The following is a 23478-nucleotide window of genomic DNA, read 5'->3' on the forward strand; positions in this document are numbered from 1 at the left end:
GACAAGAGAGAGAATCGATCTGCTACTTTCTTCTGAGTGTGATACAGGGTTTTAAAAAGCCCCATTCATCTCTGCTGTGTTCATACTGCTTCAACTGACTACACCCAGCCTGTATTCTGACCTGGGTGCAGCAGCTGGGCTCCCAACACATGCATAGAGCAAAGGGTTCGCAAGTAAAAATGAGACAAAGTTTGTTTGTCCATTAGCCTACAAGAGAGCATGTTATTGGTGTGCATGTCTGCATGTGCAGATGTGAAAGGTCCAGCCGGGCCAAGACAAGGATTTATAAAACGTGACAATTGCACGCTGAGAGAAGCTCGCCGTATTGATTTTCATTATCCGGTTTCATCGCTGTCACATTAAATCAACACTAATGGCATCAAGGCTCATCAGCATTGGCGAGGACGCTCTGGAACGAGGAAAAACTATAGCAACCATAAACAAACCACTCAGTGTGTGTGTGTGTGTGTGTGTGTGTGTGTCCATGTGCTGAAAGACCAAAGATAATATTCACTGTCTGACTTGAGATAATCAATGTTTTGCCATCGTTCCAGTAACTTCTAAGCAAACGAGCATTGGAGGGTTGTAACAGAAGTTCTTAGCTCCACGTCACCATCAGCCACCATCACACACTGTGAACGCTGCACAGGAAGTTCTTCTGATGTGGTTGTGTGTTAGGCAATGTTTACACACCACAGGCTTTCACACTCATCTTCATCCCTGTAATGTTTTCCAGTTGGCCAATAAATGCATCTGACAGTCAATGTTGCAATGGAGCTGAAAAGACCAACAGAATCACATAACTGAAGAAGTCCCATCTGTTTTTCTCCCTGTATCTCACCCACATGGAAGCAATTCTCCCATTTATTTCAGTCTGGAAGCCGTTGTAGTTGCTGAGAGCATCATTAGGAACCCATGTTCCATCCTCATACTGACTCAGCCCATCTTCTATGGGCTTGCCAGCTTGACGGGACCAAGATACAATTGTTATTGCAGATGTGACATTCAATTTTCAGGTCTTTTTTCTGACCACATCTGTTTTATGTGATGTCTCACTTTGTAGTTTTGCCCATTAAATCATGCATACAAAGATTTAATTGCGTAGAAGTTTATTCAGTTCCTTCGTGAGTGTGAGGACAAGCATCAGTCCTGATCAGGTCCAAGTGTAGTCATGACAACACTGATTCTTTTAGTGAATAAATGAATAAATACATTTTAGCAGCTCTAGCACGGCAGGTGGTCCACTACTCATGTGTCAATGTGCTCTTCAAAGAACACGTCAACCTTTTGAGAAATACATTGTCTGTCGTCCCCAGACACACACGACTCACACACTAGTTAGCTTAGCACGATGAATGGTAGTGGGTGGGAAGGGTTAGCTAGCAATGTCAAAAGTCATCAAATAGAGTTGTGTCTAACATTTACTATAAAATAATTAAAAATTGTGAGATATTATAACTTCAGTATCAGACAAATCGCTGCATCCACTGTCCATCCGTCCATCCACCTGTCCATCTGTCCATCCACCTGTCCATCCATCCGTCAAGTCAAGTCAGTTTTATTTGTGTGTCACCAAACCCCGACCAAAGTTCTGTCCTGACTCTTTCCAAGTAGAGCAGGTCCAGCACCTCCCTCCTTCAATGAACCTCCACCCAACAATTCTCCATCAGCAGCACATCCTGCAACAGCAGCCACCAGAACCTTCCTTTACCAGGCAGGAATGTGGCTCCGGAGAAGAAGAGGAGTTAGTAACACACATGAGTACAGGAGAAGGAGAGAGAAGCCCAGTGCATCATGGGAGATCCCCAGCAGTCTGAGCCTATAGCAGCAGGTCTAAGGGCCAGCCTAAGCAGTCCTGACTATAAGCCTGATCAAAAAGGAAGGTCTTAAGTCTGCTCTTAAACCTAGAGAGGGGGTCTGGGTCCTGGACTGAAACTGGGAGACGGTTCCACAGGAGGGGAGCCTGATAGCTGAAGGCTCTGGCTCCATTCTACTGTTAGAACTCTAGGAACCAGCAGGAACCCTGCATCCTGGGAGTGAAGGGTTCTAGCTGGATCATAGGGGACTAGGAGCTCTGTCAGGGATGAAGGAGCCTGATTGTTGAGGACTTTGATGGTAGAAGGAGAATTTTTAATTCTGTTCTGAATCTGACAGGGAGCCATGCAGAGAAGCAGTCCAGGAGAGACCTGGTCTCTGCTACCAGTTCTAGTCAGGGGGGCAGCAGCGTTCTGGACCAGCTGGAGAGTCTTTAGGGACTTATTAGTCCAGCCTGGTAGGAGGGAGGTGCAGTAATCCAGCCTGGAAGTGACAAAAGCAGGGACTAGTTTTCCTGCATCTTCTTGAGCCAGGATGTGTCTGATCTTAGCGATGTTACGTAGATGGAAGAAGGCGTCCTGGAGATTTGCTGAATGTGGGAGTTAAAGGGTCCTGGTCAAAGAGAACTCCTAGGTTCCTACAGTGGTGCTGGGGGCCAGGGTGGTGCCATCCAGGGTACCTGTCTCATCAGATCAGGTGGTGCTCAGGTGTTTGGGCCCAGCACAAGAACTTCAGTTTATCAGAGTTTAATAAAGGAAATGATGGTCCTCCATGTTTCCTGGCCTTCAGACAGGCCTCCAGTTCAGTCAGCTGGTTTGTTCCATGTGGATCATTGATGAGTTCAGCTGAGTGTCGTCTGCATAGCAGTGAACATTAATGGAGTGTTTCCTGATCATGTGACCTAGAGGAAGCAGGTACAGGGTGAAGAGGACTGGTCCAAGCACAGACCCTTGTAGAACACCAGAACTGACTGTAGTGGTCTCAGAGGAACCATCATTAACTAGTACAGTACCAGTACAGTAGTACAGTATCAGGAGAATTTTGTCATTAAAGAAGTCCATGAACTCTTTGCTGCTCAGGGAAACAGGACTACTTGGTTCAGTAGAGCTGTGGCTCTCTGTCAGTCTGGCTCCAGGACTGAAGAGGAACCTGGGTTGTTCTTGTGCTCCTCTGTTAGTGCTGAGTAGTCGGCTGCTCTGGTTCTACCAAGGGCTTTCTTCTAGGTTCTAAGGCCATCTTGCCAGACTACATGTGACTCCTCCAGTTTGGAGCAGCTCCATCTTCTCTCCAGTTTCTGGTTTCTTGTTGAAGCTGTCAGGTTCCAGAACCGTACCAAGGTGCTTGTTTCCTTGGATTCATAGTTTTCTGTTTTAGTGGGCCAGCAGAGTTCAGAGTTGTTGCTAAGGTGCTGCTGCTCTATGGATAAAATGATCAGTTTGGGAGGGACTAAGGTGGACAACAGCGTCCTCTGTTACAGTGGGACATGACACTGAATTTAGCACCAATGGAACCACTTCCTTAAATCCAGGTGTGGCCTGATCAGACAAACATCTGGAAACTACAGTTTTCCTGAGTGGAGTGTAGTTGATCAGTCCAAATTCCAAAGTGATTGATTGGTGGTCTGATAAAAGCGTGGAAACACAACCAGATGTTCATCGAAGCGAAGTAAAATCTGGTCAACTGGACATAAGTTTATCTTGAAGACGTTTCACCTCTCATCCGAGAGGCTTCTTCAGTTCTAGTGAAGAGTGTGGAAACTCCAGCTTATAAACCTATGTGGGAGTGGTCAGTGCTATTGTGGTGGAAACGACCCTCGTTAGGGAGTTTCACCCCTGAAACTCCCTGACACCGCACAACGACTGTCGTTTGGGGAGGCCAGGTGAGTCTCGGGAGGGTCGTTTCCACCACAATAGCACTGACCACTCCCACATAGGTTTATAAGCTGGAGTTTCCACACTCTTCACTAGAACTGAAGAAGCCTCTCGGATGAGAGGTGAAACGTCTTCAAGGTAAACTTACGTCCAGTTGACCAGATTTTACTTCGCTTCGATCTACGATGACCTGGATGAATGAGAACCTACACAGACAACCAGATGTTCAGCTTCAGTTCCACATATTAGTCCATCCACCCATGCATCCATGTGTCCATGCATCCATCCATCCCTCGATCCATCCACCTGTCATCCATCCAACCATTTGTCCATCCACCCATCCATCCATCTGTCCATCCACCCATCCATCCATCCTTCCATCTGTCCATCCATTCACCCTTCCATCTGTCCATCCATCCATCCATCCATTCACCTGTCCATCCATCCATTGGTCCATTCACCCTTCCATCTGTCTGCTATCCACTCATCCAACTATCCATCCATCCACCCATCCACCTATCATCCATCCATCCATCTATCCAGCTGTCATCCATCCACCCATCCATCCACACCTCCTTCTGTCTCACTGTTCAACACCTGTTTGTCTCATGAGCACCAAGGACTGTTACATGTAAACTCAGCTGATGAACTGTTGGATAACAAGCTGAGTCAATCCCTTTCTCTCATCAGTCATCAGTTTGGGAACCCTTCTTTAGTTCCAGATTCTCTCATTCACATTTAGTTGTTGTTTTCTTCTCACGCGCTCACGCTGAACTCTTTGTTCTTTTACTTGCATGCAAAAAGAAAAACAGTCTTCAAGGAACGAACATCACACAGCTTCAAGAGCAGCAAAGGTCAACAACTAAGAAAAGGCTTCCAACTGATCTCCTACTGGTAGAGAACTGATGCTTTTAACTAGCTGATAAAACCTTGTATGAACCAGTGTAGGCTGGCAGGACCAGCGACTCATGACACCCTGAGTGCTTCGACCCTGTGACCCTTACAGACCTCGATACTCACCCTCAAACAATTTATCAGACAGAGATGCTTTGCTCCATCGAGCTGCTGGACTTGTTAAAGGTTAATAATGTGTGTGTGTGTGTGTGTGTGTGTGTGTGTGTGTGTGTGTGTGTGTGAGTGAGTGTGTGTGTGTGTGTGTGTGTGTGTGTGTGTGTGTGTGTGTGTGTGTGTGTGTGTGTGTGTGAGTGTGTGAGGGGGGGGGGTCTGGCCTATTTTATATGACACAGATTGTTGACTGGAGGTGCAACAGAGTCAAGTGGATGTTCACGTTGGTCTTTAAAAGAAAACGATCAGGTCGCATACGACGTGTTGAGACACACACACATACAACATGAGTGACCTGGTCAGCTGTCTGTGAACAACGGGATCAGAGTGATCAGAGTGTGATAGCCCCCCCCCCCCATGACCCTCAAAGGAGGAGGGAACATAGACGACAAATAGATGGATGGAGCAATTCAGAGCTCATACAGAATTAATATGCATGTGAAGTGGGAAGTGAGATCCTTGTGAAAACCTGTTCAGACATGATCTTCGTCACGTTCTTGTTACATTACAGGCAAAAGAGCAGAGCTTCCAGGGACAAATCAGTGCAGTCCCCAGCAGCGAGAGCACTGGGGAGGAGGCTGCAAGGGGCAGTTTCATTTTCTTTCTCAAGCCATTTCTAACACATTGTGTATACAGGTCAATATTTCTGGCAGCCAGACAATGAGTGTGTGTGTGTGTGTGTGTGAGAGAGAGAGAGAGAGAGAGAGAGAGAGAGAGAGAGAGTGGGTGTGTGTGTGTGGGGGGGTTAATCTACTAAATGGATGCAATTACATCGAAGCGGCCACTTAAAACCCTTCACAACATTTTCACTCACCCAGTGTATAAATGTAAGCAAGAGTGCGTGCATGCGTCTGTGTGTGTGTGCGTGAGTGTGTGCAGCTCATCGAGAGAGGACCACACCACCCAGTGTAACAGCGTGCTTTGTTGTGTGTTTACACAATGGTGTTCGATGACACAATTGTTTGGCACTTGAAATTTGTTGACGGTATCAAAAACATGAAATCTAATCTCTGAGATCCATCAAAATGCAACCATGTGAATGATTCAGTCTCAAACTGAGGACAAGAGTCTCTCTGAGGCTCAGAGGATTTACAGTGAGTGGATGAACCAACAGGGAGACGAGCGGAGGAGAAAGAGTGGTAATTCTTCCATTGTTATTGATTTTTATCACACAATAGCATGTAGATCAACAATTCAAATGGGTTGCTGAATATTTCTAGTAATTTCACATTGGTGGCACAACATTAATCTTTGCTATTAAGTGCATCAAATGAAACCTTCCGTTATTATTCGTGTTTAGTGCTTCGGGATTTACAGTTGTGAGTTATTGTCCCCGGAAGGATTCCTGCAGCTCCAAGCAGGTTTCAGTCCTTTTAAGACTTCATGAATGTCACTCGGAATGAAATTTAAGACTGTTTTATAGTAACCAAAACCAATATTTGGTTGACGCTCTCGTTGACCTAAACACATCCTCATTAGCATCCGTGGCTAATCCAGACTTAGCTGGCTGAATGCACCCTGCAGGAATCGGCCTCCAACTGCCTCCGACCAGCTTCAGAGGAGGTGGCTCAGGCTCGTCTTTCAAGACGTATGTTGAGGATCAGCACATGAATTCCATCTCTTTTTACATGTATTATATTTACCGTTGCTCACCCTGAGTGGCAGCAGGAACTCGGTGACATCACACTCAGGTGTGGCCAATGTCATGTTTGTGGTAGAACTGCTCGGCAGGCTGGTCAGAACTTGATGATAAAAGCTAAACTCACATGTTCAAGCCTTGGAAAATTCTGTGGGTTTTTTTGTTTTAGTCCTTGTAACCGCAGTTGATGTCTGGAATGAACAAGTACAAATACTTCATATGTCATTGCATGAATCATGTACACAGCTAAAAATAAACTTGGGCCACAAAATATACAAAAACTGTTTAGGAATCGAGAGCTGGGTTATCATTAAAGAGGGAAACATAAATTCAAAATTAACAAAATCCACACAAACAGGAAAAGATTTTGCTTTTCATTCTGTGGGGTGAGACTGTGGAATAGCGTAGCATTGTGTCCTAACATAACACAGTTTAGAAACAAAATATTAAGAGTATTTTTTCACGGGACACAGGGACAAAATGGAGTGTGACAGACACGAGGTGTGAGGATGCTCTTACTCATTTATTTTACTATTTATTTATGTTCATTATTAGGTTGTCCTTTTCTGACCATTGTGTTTGTTATGTTTGTTATTCTTTAGTCATTGTTCTTTTTTCTTTTTCAGTGATGTAAACGTACATATGTATGGATCATTATTATCATTGCTTTGATTTGGTTTTGCTGTTAATATCGTGACTATTATTATTATTATTATTATTATTGTGGTAAAGATGTTCTTGATAATCTTGGTGGTAGTCGTAGCAACTTTGGGAATATTTGCAAAAATATAAAATATTAGTGCAGGAGAAAGAGTGGGATTAGAGAAGTTTGGACTTCTCACTCTTTTTGAACATCTGTTGTTGCATTCTGTTTTTCTTTGTTTTATCTTCAAAATCAACTTAAATCAATCAGTCAATTGTTTTGTTGATAATACGACACACAAATGCAACAACGCTCCTACAGACCGCGACGATCAGTTTCTCTTTTATTGCAACAACAGCCCTTTTCAGACAGAGAATGCACCAAATGTGTGGCCCGGTAGAGCCGGGAGTTTGCCGTCTTGTCTGTGTGAAATGGAGGCGTAATATTCCTCTTTCCTACAAAGCCGCAACTTGAGCGGGCGTTAACATGTGACGTGACGTGCAGCACGTAGTTGTACATGAACAATGACGTATATACAGTATACGTGGGAAGAATATTCAGCCCCGTGACAGTCTGGCAAACCTCGTAGCGTCCCAGTCCAAACTCCCTCTGCCGCTGCTGCTGTTGTGGTCACAGACCTGCTGGTGGAGGAATATTGCCGGGATAAAACTGACCCCCAATTTGCTGCGCTCTGTCTGAAACCTCAGACCGAGCTGCCGGGCGAATTACTGGCTCGATGGCCAGTGTGAAAGCACTTTTTGAAACACAACAGATCTTCGTGGCACAGCTGCTGCTGCAGGAACACTGATCTGGCATTGGTTAATTAGCTGCAGCCAATTTGCATCAAGTTCAACTCTGAACTTCAACCAGCCTCTCTTGGCACTGACATTTCTCCGCTGCTGCCTCGGCATCTGAAGGTGTCCTACACCAGCTGCCTCCACTCCCATCACTCCACCTCTTGCATTAAATATGATCTGCCTCATACGGCAAAATCTTGAATCTTTCACCATTTTCATTAAAGTTGCATGTCCCTGTGTTGTCAGGTGACAGGCAGACACACGAACCATGAGCGCGTCACTTCTGACCTGCTTGATGAGCGTTAGTCGCAAAGATGTTCCTGATCTTTCCATCGTTGAGAGGAATCAAGTTCTAGTACCTGTGCCATGGCATTTAACACCATTTTAAAACCAATGAATTATTTTTATCTAGATTAAAGCCAGAGGGGGGGGGGGCATCACACCACTGTGCATCCCATGCAGACAAAAAAATAGGAAAGTCTTTGAACAGAAGCAGGTTTGCGATCATAATCATAGAGTATATGAAGGCAGACAGAGTCTAAGTCAGCGGGGCGTCATGCATGAATCAGCAGTCATCTGTCTTGCTCAGCCATGGCACCGTCACCTCCACCTCATGGTCTTCCTCTGCCCGCCTGCTCAACAGTGAAGCCGGCCGCAGAACAGGACCAGCTGTTGACTTAGGAAGCGTCACTTCAGTAACATCAGGGTAATCAGAACCTCAACCCCTCAACCGAGAGGTGTGAACAGCCGGTCACAAATTAGTGGGCCTGCATGCCTCATCCATCATCCACTCGTCCTTCTTTTATTAATTCTCTCTTTCTAGCTTTTCTGTTCCTCTCTGTTTGTGCTGATGTCAGCGTTGAGCAGATGCAGGGGAGGGAAGCTGTAGATTCGTATATTCTCTCTTTATTCCTCCCGTTTGTTCAGAGAAACCAGTCTTGCCATCAAAATTAGCAGTTCAGCTAAAGGTGTGAATAAGAGATTCATCAAGTGTTGTTAACAGGGCTCAATACATCAGTACGGAGATGAAATGTGCCTCCTCAGGACTCTTATATGACCCAATCACACCATCAAGGTTCCGGGTCATAGTCAGTGTTCATGGCACGATAAGGTTGATGTAGGACAGAGCAACAGCACATGGAAGTATGTCTGGGTTCATGATGGCATGCAAAAGCACCTCATCCTCATGTTTATGCTTCATGCTTTGTGCTTTTGTGGTCTTCCTCTCTGTTTGCTTGTGGTTCAGTCACTTTATTTGTACATTCTCATGTGTTGAGGGAGGCAAATGTGGCCTTCTGACAACATACCATGTGTGTCTCAGAGGTGAGTGAGGTAAATAAGTCAAGCAGGGAACGTCCAGCTTCCTTCAGCTTTACATCTCCCTGGAGGCTTGATTTTCAAATCAGTGAATATTGAGATGACACAGACTTGCAGCTCTTCCCTGCTTGCAGAATTTCATCAAAATACAACTTCTTGCAGTTAAAAATGCACATTCAAACAAAAAGACATATGCAGATTGTGTTTGTTTCCTGGTCAGTGATAACACGACCCTCCATGGGGACGTCAGCTAGAGACAGACTGATGTGATGTTATTGTTGTGACAGTGTTAGCTACCAGGGTCAGGGGGTCCACAGCAGCGGGGGGGGGGGGGGGGGGTGATGCGAGATGAAATGGTGTGTCACTCATGAACCCTCAGCTCACAGCGTAGTCACAAACATGAGCCAATGTGAGTGTGTATGGCTGGGGGGTATCAACCAGGACATCTTCCCCTCATCCCAGGGGATAGGCCATAGACCAGGAAGGGGGGGGGGGGGGTCCTCATCTATATAGTCCTATGGTTTAATTACCTTTGCCAACACAATTATGGTTTATGTGAATATTGTCGTTCTGTTTGTAGCGATGCAAAAAGACAACCAGGCTAACTTTCTCGAGGAGGGGTTGGAGGAAGGTCAGGGATGAACCACAACATTTTGGGGCATTTGGGTATTATAATTATGATAATCATTAGAAGAAGAAGAAGAAGAAGAAGAAGAAGAAGAAGAAGAAGAAGAAGAAGAAGAAGAAGAAGAAAAAGAATGTACTGCTCCTTGAGTTTGTGTGTCCCAATGTTCCTACGAGCTAAGTTGAGGGGGGCGTTTATACCCCTGGTAGGGTCACCCCAGGCCAAACAAGTCCCAGGTAAGGGACCAGAAAAAGAGCACCTCAAAAGAACCCAATAATGATCGACAAAGTTGGACCAAGTTTGCCCTTGCCGGGACACGGGTCACTGGGGCCCCCCTCTGGAGGCAGGCCTAGGGGCGGGGCTCCAATGAGCACCTGGTGGTTGAGCCTGCACCAATGGGGCACAGCTGGGCAGCCGTTGAGCCACACAGCCAGCCTCCAGCAGGCCAGGCTTCAGCACCCGCCAGCCGGCAAGCCACACAGCCAGCCTCCAGCAGACCAGGGCCCAGCACCCGCCAGCCGCAAACAGAGCGAACCTCTGCAAACGGTGGCGTGGCTACTAGCACCTAGCAGCTAACCAGCAGTGGCGGCTAACAGCAGCAAACCAGCAGCGGCAGCTAACAACAGCTTGCACTCGGTGGCTAACAACAGCAGCGGCGGCCAGCCGTTAGCCTCTTCAACCCTGAGTAGAAAAAAAAGAGAAGACACAGAGATGCTAAAAAAGTGGAGACGAAGCCAGAAGGTGAGGATGATGAGTACATGTCACTTAGCCAGGTATCTGACCTGATGCAAAAACAGAAGGACATGTTCATGGCTCTCCTACAACAGCAGCAGGAGAACTTTAAAGGATTTGTACAACTTATTATGGACTCCACAAATAGTAGATTTGACACCTTAGTTAAAGACATCCAAGAGGTCAAATCGTGTCTGCAATTCACCCAGAAAGAGGTGGATGACGTGAAGGCTTGCAACAACAAACACGCTGAAAAAGCTAACATAATGCAGGCTGACACATTTAAATCTGTGAAAGTTTGCTGATTATGTCAGACAAGCTAGAATACTTGGAAGGACAAACTAGAAGGAACAACCTGGTATTTGAAGGAGTGGCTGAAGCACCAGGAGAAACCTGGGCTAATACAGAGGAGACAATCACGAAAATTTTGAAAGAAAACCTTCAACTACAGCATCTAACGTAGTGATAGAGAGAGCCCACCGTATAGGGAAACCTCGAGAAGGTGAGAAACCAAGATCTGTAGTTGTAAAACTCCTCAGGTATAAAGACAGAGATGCCATTCTGCAGCGAGCAAAGGCTCTTCAAGGCACAAGGATGTATATAAAGGAGGACTACGTAGACACCGTCAAAAGAAAAAGGAAAGAGCTGCTGCCTGAGCTGAGAGCAGCAAGAGAAAGACGAGACGTCGCCTGTCTACGAAACAACAGACTGATCATCCATGCACCAGTACGCCTCAGCAACATAACCAACCTTGGTACACTGAACAACGGACAATGGATCGTGAAGTACAACACGCTACATGACTCTGGACATGACACAGACACAGCACTCTGAATCCCAAGTAACACATAGAATCAATGAATTCCAACAATCCGAACAAAATATTTTCAACTACACGACCTACAAGCAGCTGGACACTGGAAATGACGTTGACCCGGAGAACAATTTTCTCTTGAACATCAACAATGACTGCAACTACTATACTGATGAACAGTATAATAGCACTTTTACTGCTGAAAACATGATATGATTACTGCTGAAAACATGATATCAATAATTCACTTCAATAGCAGAAGCATGTATGCTAGCTTTCAAAACATTAAGGACTATTTAAATCAATGTACACAGCCCTTCAATATTATTTTAATTTCTGAAACATGGTTCAACAATGGGGCTGCACGATGGTGCAGTGGTCAGCACTGTGGCCTCACAGCAAGAAGGTTTCGGGTTTGAGTCCCGGCTCGGGCGCGGGATCTTTCTGTGTGGAGTCTCCACGTTCTCCCTGTTCCTGCATGGGTTCTCTCTGGTACTCCGGCTTCCTCCACAGTCCAAAGACATCAATTTGGGGACTAGGCTGATTGATTCTCTAAATTGACCGTAGGTGTGAATGTGAGTGTGAATGGTTGTTCGTCTCTGTGTGTCGGCCCTGCGATGGACTGGCGACCTGTCCAGGGTGAACCCCGCCTCTCGCCCGTAGATGCTGGGATAGGCTCCACCCCCGCGACCCTTACTAGTAAGGAATAAGCGGAAGACGACGATGATGGATGGATGGTTCAACAATGAGAGAGGCATGGAATTTCAGATGGAAGGATATGAGCTGCTAAACATGAATAGGAGGAACAAAAATGGTGGTGGTGTCGTGATATATGTAGACGCAACTTTTACTTTCAAAGTGACTGAAAAAATGTCAACTGCTGTGGATAATATGTTTGAATGTTTAACTGTAGAGATAAGTAGAGCTAAAAGAAATATCATAGTGAGCTGTATATATGGAACACCGGGATCGGACATAGACGTGCTGAGAAAGTGGATGGAGATGCACTTGACCCTAACGAACCAGAAAGTCATTTTCATTGGGGGAGACATAAACATCGATCTTTTAAATCCTAATAAGCATAAGAAAACCGAAGAATTCTTCAGTACACTATTCAGTATTGGCCAATACCCGAAGATCACTAGACCGAGCCTAATCACAGTACAATCCACAACATTGATTGATAATATATTCACATATGAAATGGAAAACAATCCAGAAAGTGGACTATTGGTGAACGACATTAGTGATCATCTGCCAGTCTTTACCATTTATAATGATGACAATAATGAGCACAAGGACAATAGGCCACTGTACAGAAGGGTTAAGACGGAAGACTCCATGAATGCACCAAAAAATGAGCTTATGCAACAAAATTGGGATGTGATAATATAATGAAATTGATACTAACAAAGCATTTGATCAATGGCTAAGTATTTTTAAGTCTCTGCATGATAAAAAATTGCCCAATTAAACCATACTGTAAAACACACAAGTACAACGAGAATCAGTGGGTGTCAAAGGGACTGCCGAATGCCTGTAAAAAGAAAAACACACTAAATAGGGAATTCATAAAGCAAAGAACGAAGGAATTACAAGATAAATATGAGAAGTACAAGAATAAGCTAACTAGCATAATGAGGATTTGTAAGAAAGACTATTATAATAACTTACTAGAAGATAATAAGCACAATATAAAAGGTATATGGAATATTCTAAATAGCGTAATGAGAAATAAGTCTAGACATGTTAATGACCCACAGTATTTTATAGATAATGACAAAACTATAAATGATAAATGTAATAACTTCTTTGTAAATATTGGACCAAAACTAGCAGAGGAAATCAAAGAATCAAGAATAGATAGAGATAAATTAATAGATAGAAACACAACTTCTATGTTTCTGAAGCCAGTAATAGTAAAGAAATTATAGGCATCGTCCACTCCTGCAAAAGCCAGACATCCACTGATTTCAACGATACTGACGTGAAAACAGTAAAAACAGTCACTCATGGAACCTCCAAGCCACGAACACACATCTTCAACTTGTCACTGCAAACTGGTCAATTCCCAACAATGCCAAGGTCCCTCCTCCGATCAACTGGAGACAAACACCTCTTCACTCATGACAGGCCCATCTCTGTTCTACCACAATTCTCCAAAATCTTAGAAGAAGTTTTTATCAGCAAGCTGGACAACTTTATATGAAAAAAACATGGATTACTGACGGACAATCAATATGGATTCCGAAGCAATCGATCAACATCACATGCACTAATTGAACTAATGGAAGAAATAACAAACTCCATAGATAAAAAGAAATATGCAGTGGGGGTGTTTATTGATTTAAAAAAAGCATTCGACACAATTAACCATGAAATATTAATACATCAGCTAGAACAATATGGGGTCAGGGGGACAGCACTACATTGGGTAATAAGTTATTTGAAAGACAGGAAGTGATTTGTAAAAATGGAAGAAGCACAGTCCAGCTGGTTGGACATTGTTTGCGGTGCACCACAGGGGTCAGTGTTGGGACCACAACTATTTATCATTTACATCAATGATTTATGTAAAACTTCTCAACGACTCAAGTTCATTCTGTTTGCCGATGACACAAACATCCTTGTTTCAGGTGAGAACTTGCAGCCGCTTTGGGACATTGTCCCATCTGAATTCATCAAAATAAAAACTTGGTTCAATACAAATAAGTTGTCATTAAACTTAAGACAAAATTCATTATATTTAGTAACAGGAAGATCGACAACAAAGCAGCAATACAGATTGGGGGTTAGTATGGAAAGAGTACGCAAAATCAAATTCCTTGGTGTGATAATAAACAACAAAGTCTGCTGGAAAACGTACATAAAATACATCGGTACAAAAGTCTCCAGAAGCATTTCAGTCCTAGCTGAAGCACGGCACTATTTAAACAGCAAATCACTCCGCACTCTGTTCTGTTGACTGGTTTCACCGTACTTAAATTATTGCATAGAGGCCTGGCGCAACACATTCAAATGTTCATTAGAGCCGTTGTTCATCCTTCAAAAAAGAGCCATTTGAATTCTTAATAAAGCCACTTATCTTGAACACACCAATCCGCCATTCATCAAGTCAAAGATAATCAAATTGCACGACACCATAGAGTTAATGACAGCACAATTCATGAACAAAGCCAGAAACGATTCATTGCCGAGACGACGACAGAGAAGGTTTCAAGCTAGAGAAGGAGGTTATGATTTGAGAGAGCCATTAAACTTTAGGGTACAAAACTGCCGGACCACGATCAAAAAACACTGCATAACTGGCGAGGGAGTGAAGCTATGGAACCGCCTGCGCACGGAGATGAAACAACGTCCAACCATCAACCATTCTAAAAATAAATACAAGTTATCAGTCTGGGCATGGGCATGAGCATGGGTGCTGTAAAACAGTCCTATCTGCGATATTATATAAACATGGTACTGACTATAGTATATTATTGATTATTCTGATTATATATATTCGTACACAAACAAACAAATCTAGTATTATATAAATGTGGTATATTGATATGGCTTTGGTATGATGAGATGTGTGAGATACAGTAAATTGGTAGAGTATTGACTGTTGTATATGGATATAATATTAGATATGGCAATATGTGAATACAGCTGATTTATGGTATATTAAAATTGAAATCGGGAAGTATATATAATATAATACATAATAATATCTGTTTCAAAATAATTATGGTATGATACCGTATTATAAATATATAAAAAAGAGATAGGGGGTAGGATTGAAAAAGTTTCTTAACTTCTTCCTACTCCTTTTTGAGCCGTCCTAATTGTTGTTAAGTTACTGTCCTGGTTCTTTTTTATTTCTATTCTTTTCCTCTTGACTGACATCATTATCTGTTTTTAAGCTCAAAATAAAGATAACTAACTAACTAACAGCCAGAAGAGGAAACGTGGGTCCTCCCTCCAATGCGCTCACCTCTGATGGGAGGGACCAAAGGGGTTGGGTGCTTTGTGAGATTGGTGGCAGTCCAGATTGGAGACCTTGGCAGTTCAATCCTCAGCTGCAGGAGCTGGCTCTGGGTACGTGGAATCGCACCATGTTCTGAGGGATGCAGCGGACATTGAGTCTGAGTGAACCATGTTCCATGCCTCTGCCGTTGAGGTGGCTGATTGGACCTGTGACCATAAGGTGGTCGGTGCCTGTGGTGGTGGTAATCCCAGAACCTGCTGGTGGACACTGGCAGTGAGGGATGCTGATTGATGATACCTTTCCTAATGCATATGCCTTCATCCGTGCTATAATTTGCATTATTAAAGATTGATTAAAATACATCTGCTTGCCAATCAAACGTGGATTTACAGTGACCAGAGGAACCTGATTGATGACAGAGAAAATCCAGAAGCAAAATTCCATTCAGACATCATAGTTTAACTGCAGTGAACCAAGTTTAGATGCGAGAAAAAAGAGGGCCTGCACATGAGGCTGTCGGAGGAAAATAAACATGAGAAACAGATTCTTTCGGCTTTCTTCAGTTTCATCTGATGCATTTCTGTAAATTTGGTTTCATTGACAGCATCAACACTGTGTTCAATTTGTTCCAAAAGCACGCACTTTTCCTTCTTTCTCTCTTCCTCAGCCTGGTATTAGCTAACACATATTCACCGCATTTCCCACGATGCTCTGGGCTCTTCAGTATGGAAACATAGAAACCACAATATGGGAGTATGAAGAGGAAAAGTGTTCCAGCTGGGGGCCGAGCCTGGATTCACTTTGTAGTCGTCAGTCTTTCCCTTCAGGCAGACTTCCATGATGTTTTCACACGTTAGCACGTTCATCCCTGGGTTTCTGCTTCTCCATTTTTCGCTCTCTGGCTGAAAAGGAGGAGAGGGAAAAGTCCCTGGGGCCGGCCACCTGTGCTGGTGCGTTGCTGGTTGTGTAGCTCAGTAATCAGAGGACTTAACTTCAGTGGGCATTTGTGTGAGTGTGCGAGGAAGTGAGAGAGACGGCAAAGACAGTCCACAAAGTGTGGAAGGAAGAATACATCGGGGGAGGGAGTTGACGTCTCGGCTCTTCGACCCAATTATTGGGCTGTTTGTCCTCCTGATCAGTTGTTGATTGTCGAGCAGCATACAGAGGAGGCGGCAGAGGTGTCAGCAGGACCAATCACAGCCTGACTGGGCAGGGGCGTCCAACTGAACTGTAAAACTGTTAGTCGTCATTGTGACACAAGGACATGCACGGTGAAATCAGAGTCACCAGCTGATTCACAAACTTAGACGTCAACGTCATAAGAGGCAGGTTGGTTGCTGTGGCAACAGCATGAATGGCTGTCTGTCTCTCTCTCCCCCTTTTCTCTCTCTCTCTGTTCCTCACTTTTCTGTCTGTCTCTTCTCTATCTCTGTCCCTTTCCTCTCTCTTTCTCCCTCCATTCTCCTTTGCTCTATGCCTCTGTCCTTCTCTTTTTTGTCTCTTCTCCATCTTTGTCTCTGTCCCTGTCCTCCATCTTTCTCTCCCTCCAGCAGGTCAAAGCAGACGTCCATCCCCACTGATCCTGGATCTGCTCCACCTTCCTGCTGGTAAAGGAAGGTTTTCATCTCTGCTGTCTCAGATGTGCTGGTTCATGGAGGATTGTTGGGTGGAGGTTCATAAATGGAGGGAGGTTCTACACCTGCTCTGCTAGGAGGGAGGTTCTACACCTGCTCTGCTAGGAGGGAGGTTCTACACCTGCTCTACCAGGAGGGAGGTTCTCCACCTGCTCTACCAGGAGGGAGGTTCTACACCTGCTCTACCAGGAGGGAGGTTCTCCACCTGCTCTGCCAAGAGGGAGGCGGGAAACAGCCATTGTGTGAGCACATGAAACTTAAGCTTTGGTGTGAGTTGGAATTAAACTGTCCTACAGTTTAGGTCTGGCTTAGCTGTCAAAATGCCATCATCCAAACGCACTCAACGAATTTGTGAACAAAGCGTGTGAGGCGGAAACCTTTTGCGTGCCTATAAGGAATCTAGCGTACCTATAGACCAGTACTGAGGTGTGAGTGTGTCTGGCCAGAGGATGACATTGAACAACTCCCCCCTCACACACAAATGCAGCTTTCTGAATGTGGATGGAGTTAAACTCAGACCTATAAGAACCAATCACAGATGATTCTGAGGCCTTGAAACAGGCTCAACTTGTTCTTTGTGAACACTATGAACAACAGCGCCACCAGGGGGTGGCCTGGGTTGGCCATGGCCACCCCTACGAACTGCTGGCTACCCTACTGCCCCCCCCCACTCCCCAGTCACACTTATTGATACTAATGATATTCTTCTATCGCAAGTTGGTTAAGCCCCTTTCACACCAAATACGGCAAGCGCGAGGCGCAGACGGTGCAGCTGTTGCGTCTGTCACAGTACGGTCATCGCGGCGGAGGAGGAGCTCTATCTATCTAATCTAAATCTAATAACCTCATTCTATTGGTTACTGAGTCGTTTGCGTGCTCCGACAGCAACGGCACCGATCCGCATCGATCTCAAGAGAGAAGACTTTGAGTAAGTAAGTCCTTTCTCATTCTTTAGTAAAAGACGTGTGGTTTTTAGGTGTCGCAAGGTGCTGTTACAGCACTGCGGTACGTTGTTGACTTATTTGAGTGACGTAGCTAACGTTAGCTGCTACTAGTACTGGAATGTCAATTTGCAGACAATGAAGAGAAAAAAAACAACAAATCACCTCACACATGTACATCGCGCAATAAAATAGGATTGTTGTGGGACTCCAAATGTTAACTGTACCGTTGTTAGTCTACGCACATCTGATCGTTGGTAACATTAAATGTAACACAATAAACACAAGAAGTATATGAGCAGGTGCTTCCGCAAGCCTTTCTCACAGTTTTCTACTAGTCTATATACTACAGTATAATAAAATAATACTAATCATAGTACTAGTATCATAAAATTCCTGAAATTACAGCTTTTTAGTCCACCTCAAGATTTTAAGCAGCCCCACCTGGCCACCCCTTTGAAAAAAATACTGCAGGCGCCACTGACTATGAAAGTACGGCCAAGTATGGTGCAGACGGATAAATACAACTACCAGCTGGTCCAGGTTCTTTCAGTGTGCAGCATGTAGGTCTTCTCCACCATCAAAGACCCACATGAAGGTCATGTTCATACTCCGGTTGGTGCTCCTGACCAAGCATCGAGAAGAAGGACGCGGAGTCGGTCCTGACGGCTCACAGCCATGCAGAGGTTGGGTCAGTGTGGACCACACAGTATGTTCTTGTTAAAATGACAGTAAATATACAATATAGAGAAACATAAATTAACTTATTATCTTGTATTAACTTATGATTGCCAATTACAATTTTTACATCAAGTTAAAGACTAAAACAGGCTTGAGGTGTAATGGTGGAGGTCAGAGGCTGGTGTTCGTGCTCATGGGGTTCAGTCGGCCGTTGTTGGGCTGAGTGAAAACCAACGCAGCACCTTGTCCACCACTCAGATCACACCGCCGACCTACACATACTGTGCATACCAGTACACGCCACATCAGCCGTTCTGAACCCGCTGTGGCAGAGATCAGCTCCACTCAGAGCAAAGTGGCGCTGAGAGCTTTCTTAGCAGATCATAAATAAATAAGCTGAAATGTAAAGCAGACCTCTGTCTGGGGAGGGATCTTAAAAACACCTCTTCAAGCAGAGTGTTGGAGTCACTGTGCACTTCGTCACGGTACAGACGCCGTCTCCTCTTTCAGGCATCGAGGGAAGCAGCCAGGAGGATGAGAGGCAGTGGTGGGAGGTTGAGGAGAAGAAAGGCTGAAGAGAAAATGGCGCCGTGTAAAAGTGTAGTAGTCAGAAACAGGTGAGAGCAGAGTCCGGCGAGGCTTGTGTTTGAGACGGAAGAGGGAGTTGGGTCATATCGTTCCTCGCCTCCAGTGTGCTTAAGCTGGCTTGAGTCACCTGACACGTTCTGGCAAATAAAGAAGCTGCACGTGAGCAAACTGTACTCAATCCACTTATTTAGCTCTAGCAACAAAAATATGACAGCATTGTCAGCACCATATTGTTGTTCCAGAGATGCTCATATTCTGCAGTGTCGACTCCAATGAGTGAGCAAGTTCACCTCAGGGACCCTACTGGCGAACTCTGGAACCAGTCTGGATGAGGAGCAGCTTGTAGGTCCGAGTCCAGAGGAGAACCAGAAGAAGCTGGTTTGTCTTTTCATCTGCATGGTGCACCTGGTGCTCCGAACTCATTCACCACATCTGCCAGTTTTTAACTTCCAAGCTATTTTATTATTCCCATAACTACATTTATGAACAAGTGGGTGTGTTTCTTTCTTGAATTTGTTTCCCGCTTGAATTGAAGTCAATATACTGCAATATTACTGAGCAATAATACACAACTGTAGAATTTTGGTGTCATTCATAATAGCTTGTATTTTTTAGCATAAATGACCCATTATCACAAACACCTCAGACTGATCCATCTACATAATGAGCTTAAAGTGCTTGACACACAGTTACGCTGCACAGAAGTGTGTGTGTGTGTGTGTGCGTGCGTGTGCTGGGAACCTACTGACGTCTGAGTCGCTCTCAGGCTTCGTTCAGCTGCACTATGGACCCGTTTGTCACAGAGCTCCTGAGAGATCAGTTTGCACCATGGGGTGGAGCGCTGGAGCGTCCCACTGGACAGGGGGTGCAGCGATGCACGGAGGGGACTTTTGAGTGCCTCAGATCAAAGTGCTTGCTGAGCATTGAGAGGACGACTGGATGAGGAAGACGTGGATGCTGCTGGACGGGGCCTTGGAGAGTTTACACACTGATGGTTTTGTTGATGTTGTATCAGGGATTTTGTGTCTTTACCACAAAAGATACTTGATAAGATAATTAGATGTTGGTGTCACAAAAAAAGTCAGGCAGGAAGAAAGGAATGCATTTCACTCAGTGACACCTGCATAAGTTGCCATCAAACTGGGTGGTAAAGTCTGAGCTTCAGTTAAATCTGCACCGAGCAGCAAATTAAGCTTGAGAAAAGCTCAACAGCTCATCACCCATCACTCTGTTACCTCATTACTTGAGGATGGCGTGTCGGAGCTTCACTGTTAACAAGGTGTTTGGTATCCAGGTTTGCAACGAAAAATCACCACCAAGCTACAAAACAATGCTTTCCTTAAACAGTTCATCCACCGAACGGCGTGTGACACAACCTCTGTGAGAGAAGTCAAAAACTCTGTGCTGTTAACCACGTTGGCAGAGTCCCTGCAAACTGTGTCCTTCCATCAGGGCTCATCAGTGCAGCTGCTGTGAAAACAGCAGTTCGTCATGTTTGAGCTCCAGTTCTACAGGAGCCTGCAGTGTGCGTTTAGGATGAATACTGATGTTTGTGTTTTCACCTGGAAATATGAGCGTAACCCTGTGGGTGGTGTGATCCGGGACTCTGGATGATTATTAGATGTTGTTGTGACGTGACTTCGGCCCGCAGACTCGTGCTGAATACTGAAGGAAGCACGAAGCAGATGGAATTATCTGAACATGATCGAATCAGGACAGCGTGCACATCACTAATTCCATCAGTACTCGCCACTCAACTGCTCTCAGTTCACTCTTTGTCCATCAGTTGTTTCCAGCTCTTCTTTTTCCCTGTCCGTAGTTTGTGTTCCGCTCATGTCGAACTTCTTCATGCTGTTACATCCTGTAACCCTCGCCATCACTGGCTGTGTCAAGCATCCACACCAAAAACACCCGTGCTCATTTAAGCTTGAACTATTTCGACCTCTACGCAGACGACAAAAGAAATATATTAGTTTGAAATACAGAAATGAATGGAACAAAGAAGCAGAGCAACTGAACTAATATAGAGACACAAAGTGCAGATCAAGGAAGTGACATCAGGTGAAGATGGGCAGGTGTAATGAGGTTGATGCAGGTGAGAGGAACACCGGAGGGATGCGCAGAGCTAGGGTCGCCACATCATCCTGCAAGTCAAAAATACTGGTCAACACAAACTCCCCCAAAGACCAGAAAGTCACTAGATGTGTTGCTTTCTACTATTTATGTCACAAAGGGGGTCTAGAAAGTCGCCAGCTCAGATTCACCGACATTGTCGCCAAGTTGCCAACATACACAAGACAATAACACACCAGGTGAGAAACACAGGGGCCGAAGGTAGTGACAGACGCAGAGAGCGACCGACAAACAGGAGCACACAAACAAAATGAAGACTGACAGGAAGGAGAAAGGAAACTCACACACAGGGGGGATGTGGTTTCAAAATAAAACAGGAAGAATGGCAAAAGAGAGTTTGACTAAAACTGAGAAACAAACACACATTAGCAAAGATGACAAACTTGAGAAAACAAGGAATAACATCAAGCTCACACTCAAGAGTCCATGGCCCACCCAGGGCTCCACGGTCTGGTCCCACCAGCTCGTAAGGAGCCCGGACTTGAGAAGATGATTATTGGACAATCAGGTCTCCCATGAAGTGTCTCAGTAATCAGTGAATTCTGTGTGTAAGGGTAATATATGATCCTTTATGGAGAGCGGGAAGCTTCAGGTAATATTTGCTGTTATTTTCTCTGTGAATTAACTTGAACTGAACTTAAACTTGACTCTTTGAATGATTATTACTTTTGCTGTTGACATCAGCTTTCCAAAGGACAACAGATGAAAATAGGTGGCATATTTACCCTTTACCATGAAGTGTAAAGTATTGTCCTTATTTTAAAAAAAGAAATGATTGCATTATTAATAACAATACTCCATCAATGCCTTTATCATCGGCTGAAATATCAGGCATTCAAACACCAGAGTGGTGAGAGTAGCTGGGTGAAGAGCCACTGGTAGAGGCCCTCCTCCTGATTTTGCACGCCGTGTTTTTCCTCCCTGTTGTTGCTCAGGTGTTTGCTGGGGGAAAGCAGCCATCCAGAGCTCAAGTAGTCTTAGTCCAGGCACACAGGCCTCGGGCAGGAGACTGGAGTAGTGAGTCTCCCGCATGGAGGCCAAGCAGCGAGGATTACTTTCACCTCATCCCCTGCTGAGAGGCGCCAGGTAGGGGTTCACTCGGCTCCCTCTCTGTCCCCAGGGCTGAGGATAAGTAGGCAGACAATGAACTGAGGTGAACACACACCAACACACTTAATTGAATCCCATTTGTCTCATCCCTGGACATCCATGAGGAATAATGACAGCTTGAAGTCTGTGCTTAATAGCTCCAATGGTAGGTGCTCACTCACACCCTCGTCCTTCACCATTCCAGATGGGGGGAAACATGGATGGTTGCTCTTTGCTAATGGCACTCTAATTATCAGTGTAATATCACTGTTGACTTTAACTCTTTGTAAAAACACCTGATGACAGGTGGAGTGGCAGCAGAAAACTTGCCCTTTATTGCCTCAAGTCTTTAAGTCACCTGCATCTTCCTCAGGGAGCTCCGTGTCAACGTCATCCATTGTTCACTTCATCCGTCCTCAGCGTGGGGAAAACTTCAGCTCAGCCCCACACAGCAATGTTACGTGAATAAACCTGAAAGTCTCCACAGGCCCCCAGCAGCATCCATCACTTCTCCACACCATGGATGTGATCTGGAGTACAGTCCCAAAACAGATGTGGGAATACCAGCTGTCACCACAGAGGCACCTGCTCTGGATCCAGGGACGGGTGGTGGGAACTGCTTAAAAGACTGCGACCTTGATGACATCTTAGTGGAGTCTGACATCCTGATAGTCTCGCTTTAAAAATCTTCTCAGCGCCAAAATCTGCAACAGCTACAGTCACACAAGTCTAACGCAGACAGGAGCCACAGGGTCCAGGATCCAGTACCCCACTGACCCCACTGGATCTGGCCCGAAGGAAAGGAAACCCAAATAAAACAGAGGGGTCTGGACAGTGGGGTTGTGTTGGTGGGTTTCAAAAAGACTTGACTCATGCATCACTTCAAGAGTTTATGGAGGACAAATGATGAATAAAGAATCAGCCAGTAGTTGTGCTTGTTAATGGAAATTGGGTCATTTAGCTGGATTTTTGTCACATCATCGTTACAATTAAGTCGAACCTCAGATGCACCCAATTTGTCAGAAATAAGATTTAGGATTTGATGCCACAATACATCTTTATTTTGAACAGAATTGTTTATCCACTTGGTCTTTAAAACTGAGTCGGATGTTGCAGTCATA

The 23478-nt window shown here is 44.8% G+C and overlaps 1 protein-coding gene across 1 annotated transcript; it reads left to right on the plus strand.

Moving 5' to 3' along the window:
• The first annotated feature begins 12074 nt into the window (after positions 1–12074).
• LOC147252667 (uncharacterized) lies at positions 12075–19122 on the plus strand. The gene is made up of 4 exons (XM_086219445.1): positions 12075–12631; positions 17643–17714; positions 17902–17930; positions 19058–19122. Exons 1-4 carry the CDS (start codon positions 12075–12077, stop codon positions 19120–19122), a joined length of 723 nt encoding a protein of 240 aa, XP_086075571.1.
• Positions 19123–23478: the final 4356 nt, after the last annotated feature.

This window comes from Aulostomus chinensis, chromosome 12 (assembly GCF_037954235.1).
Source record: "Aulostomus chinensis isolate RoL2024-O1b breed Wild chromosome 12, RoL_Achi_v1.0, whole genome shotgun sequence".
NCBI lineage: Eukaryota > Metazoa > Chordata > Actinopteri > Syngnathiformes > Aulostomidae > Aulostomus > Aulostomus chinensis.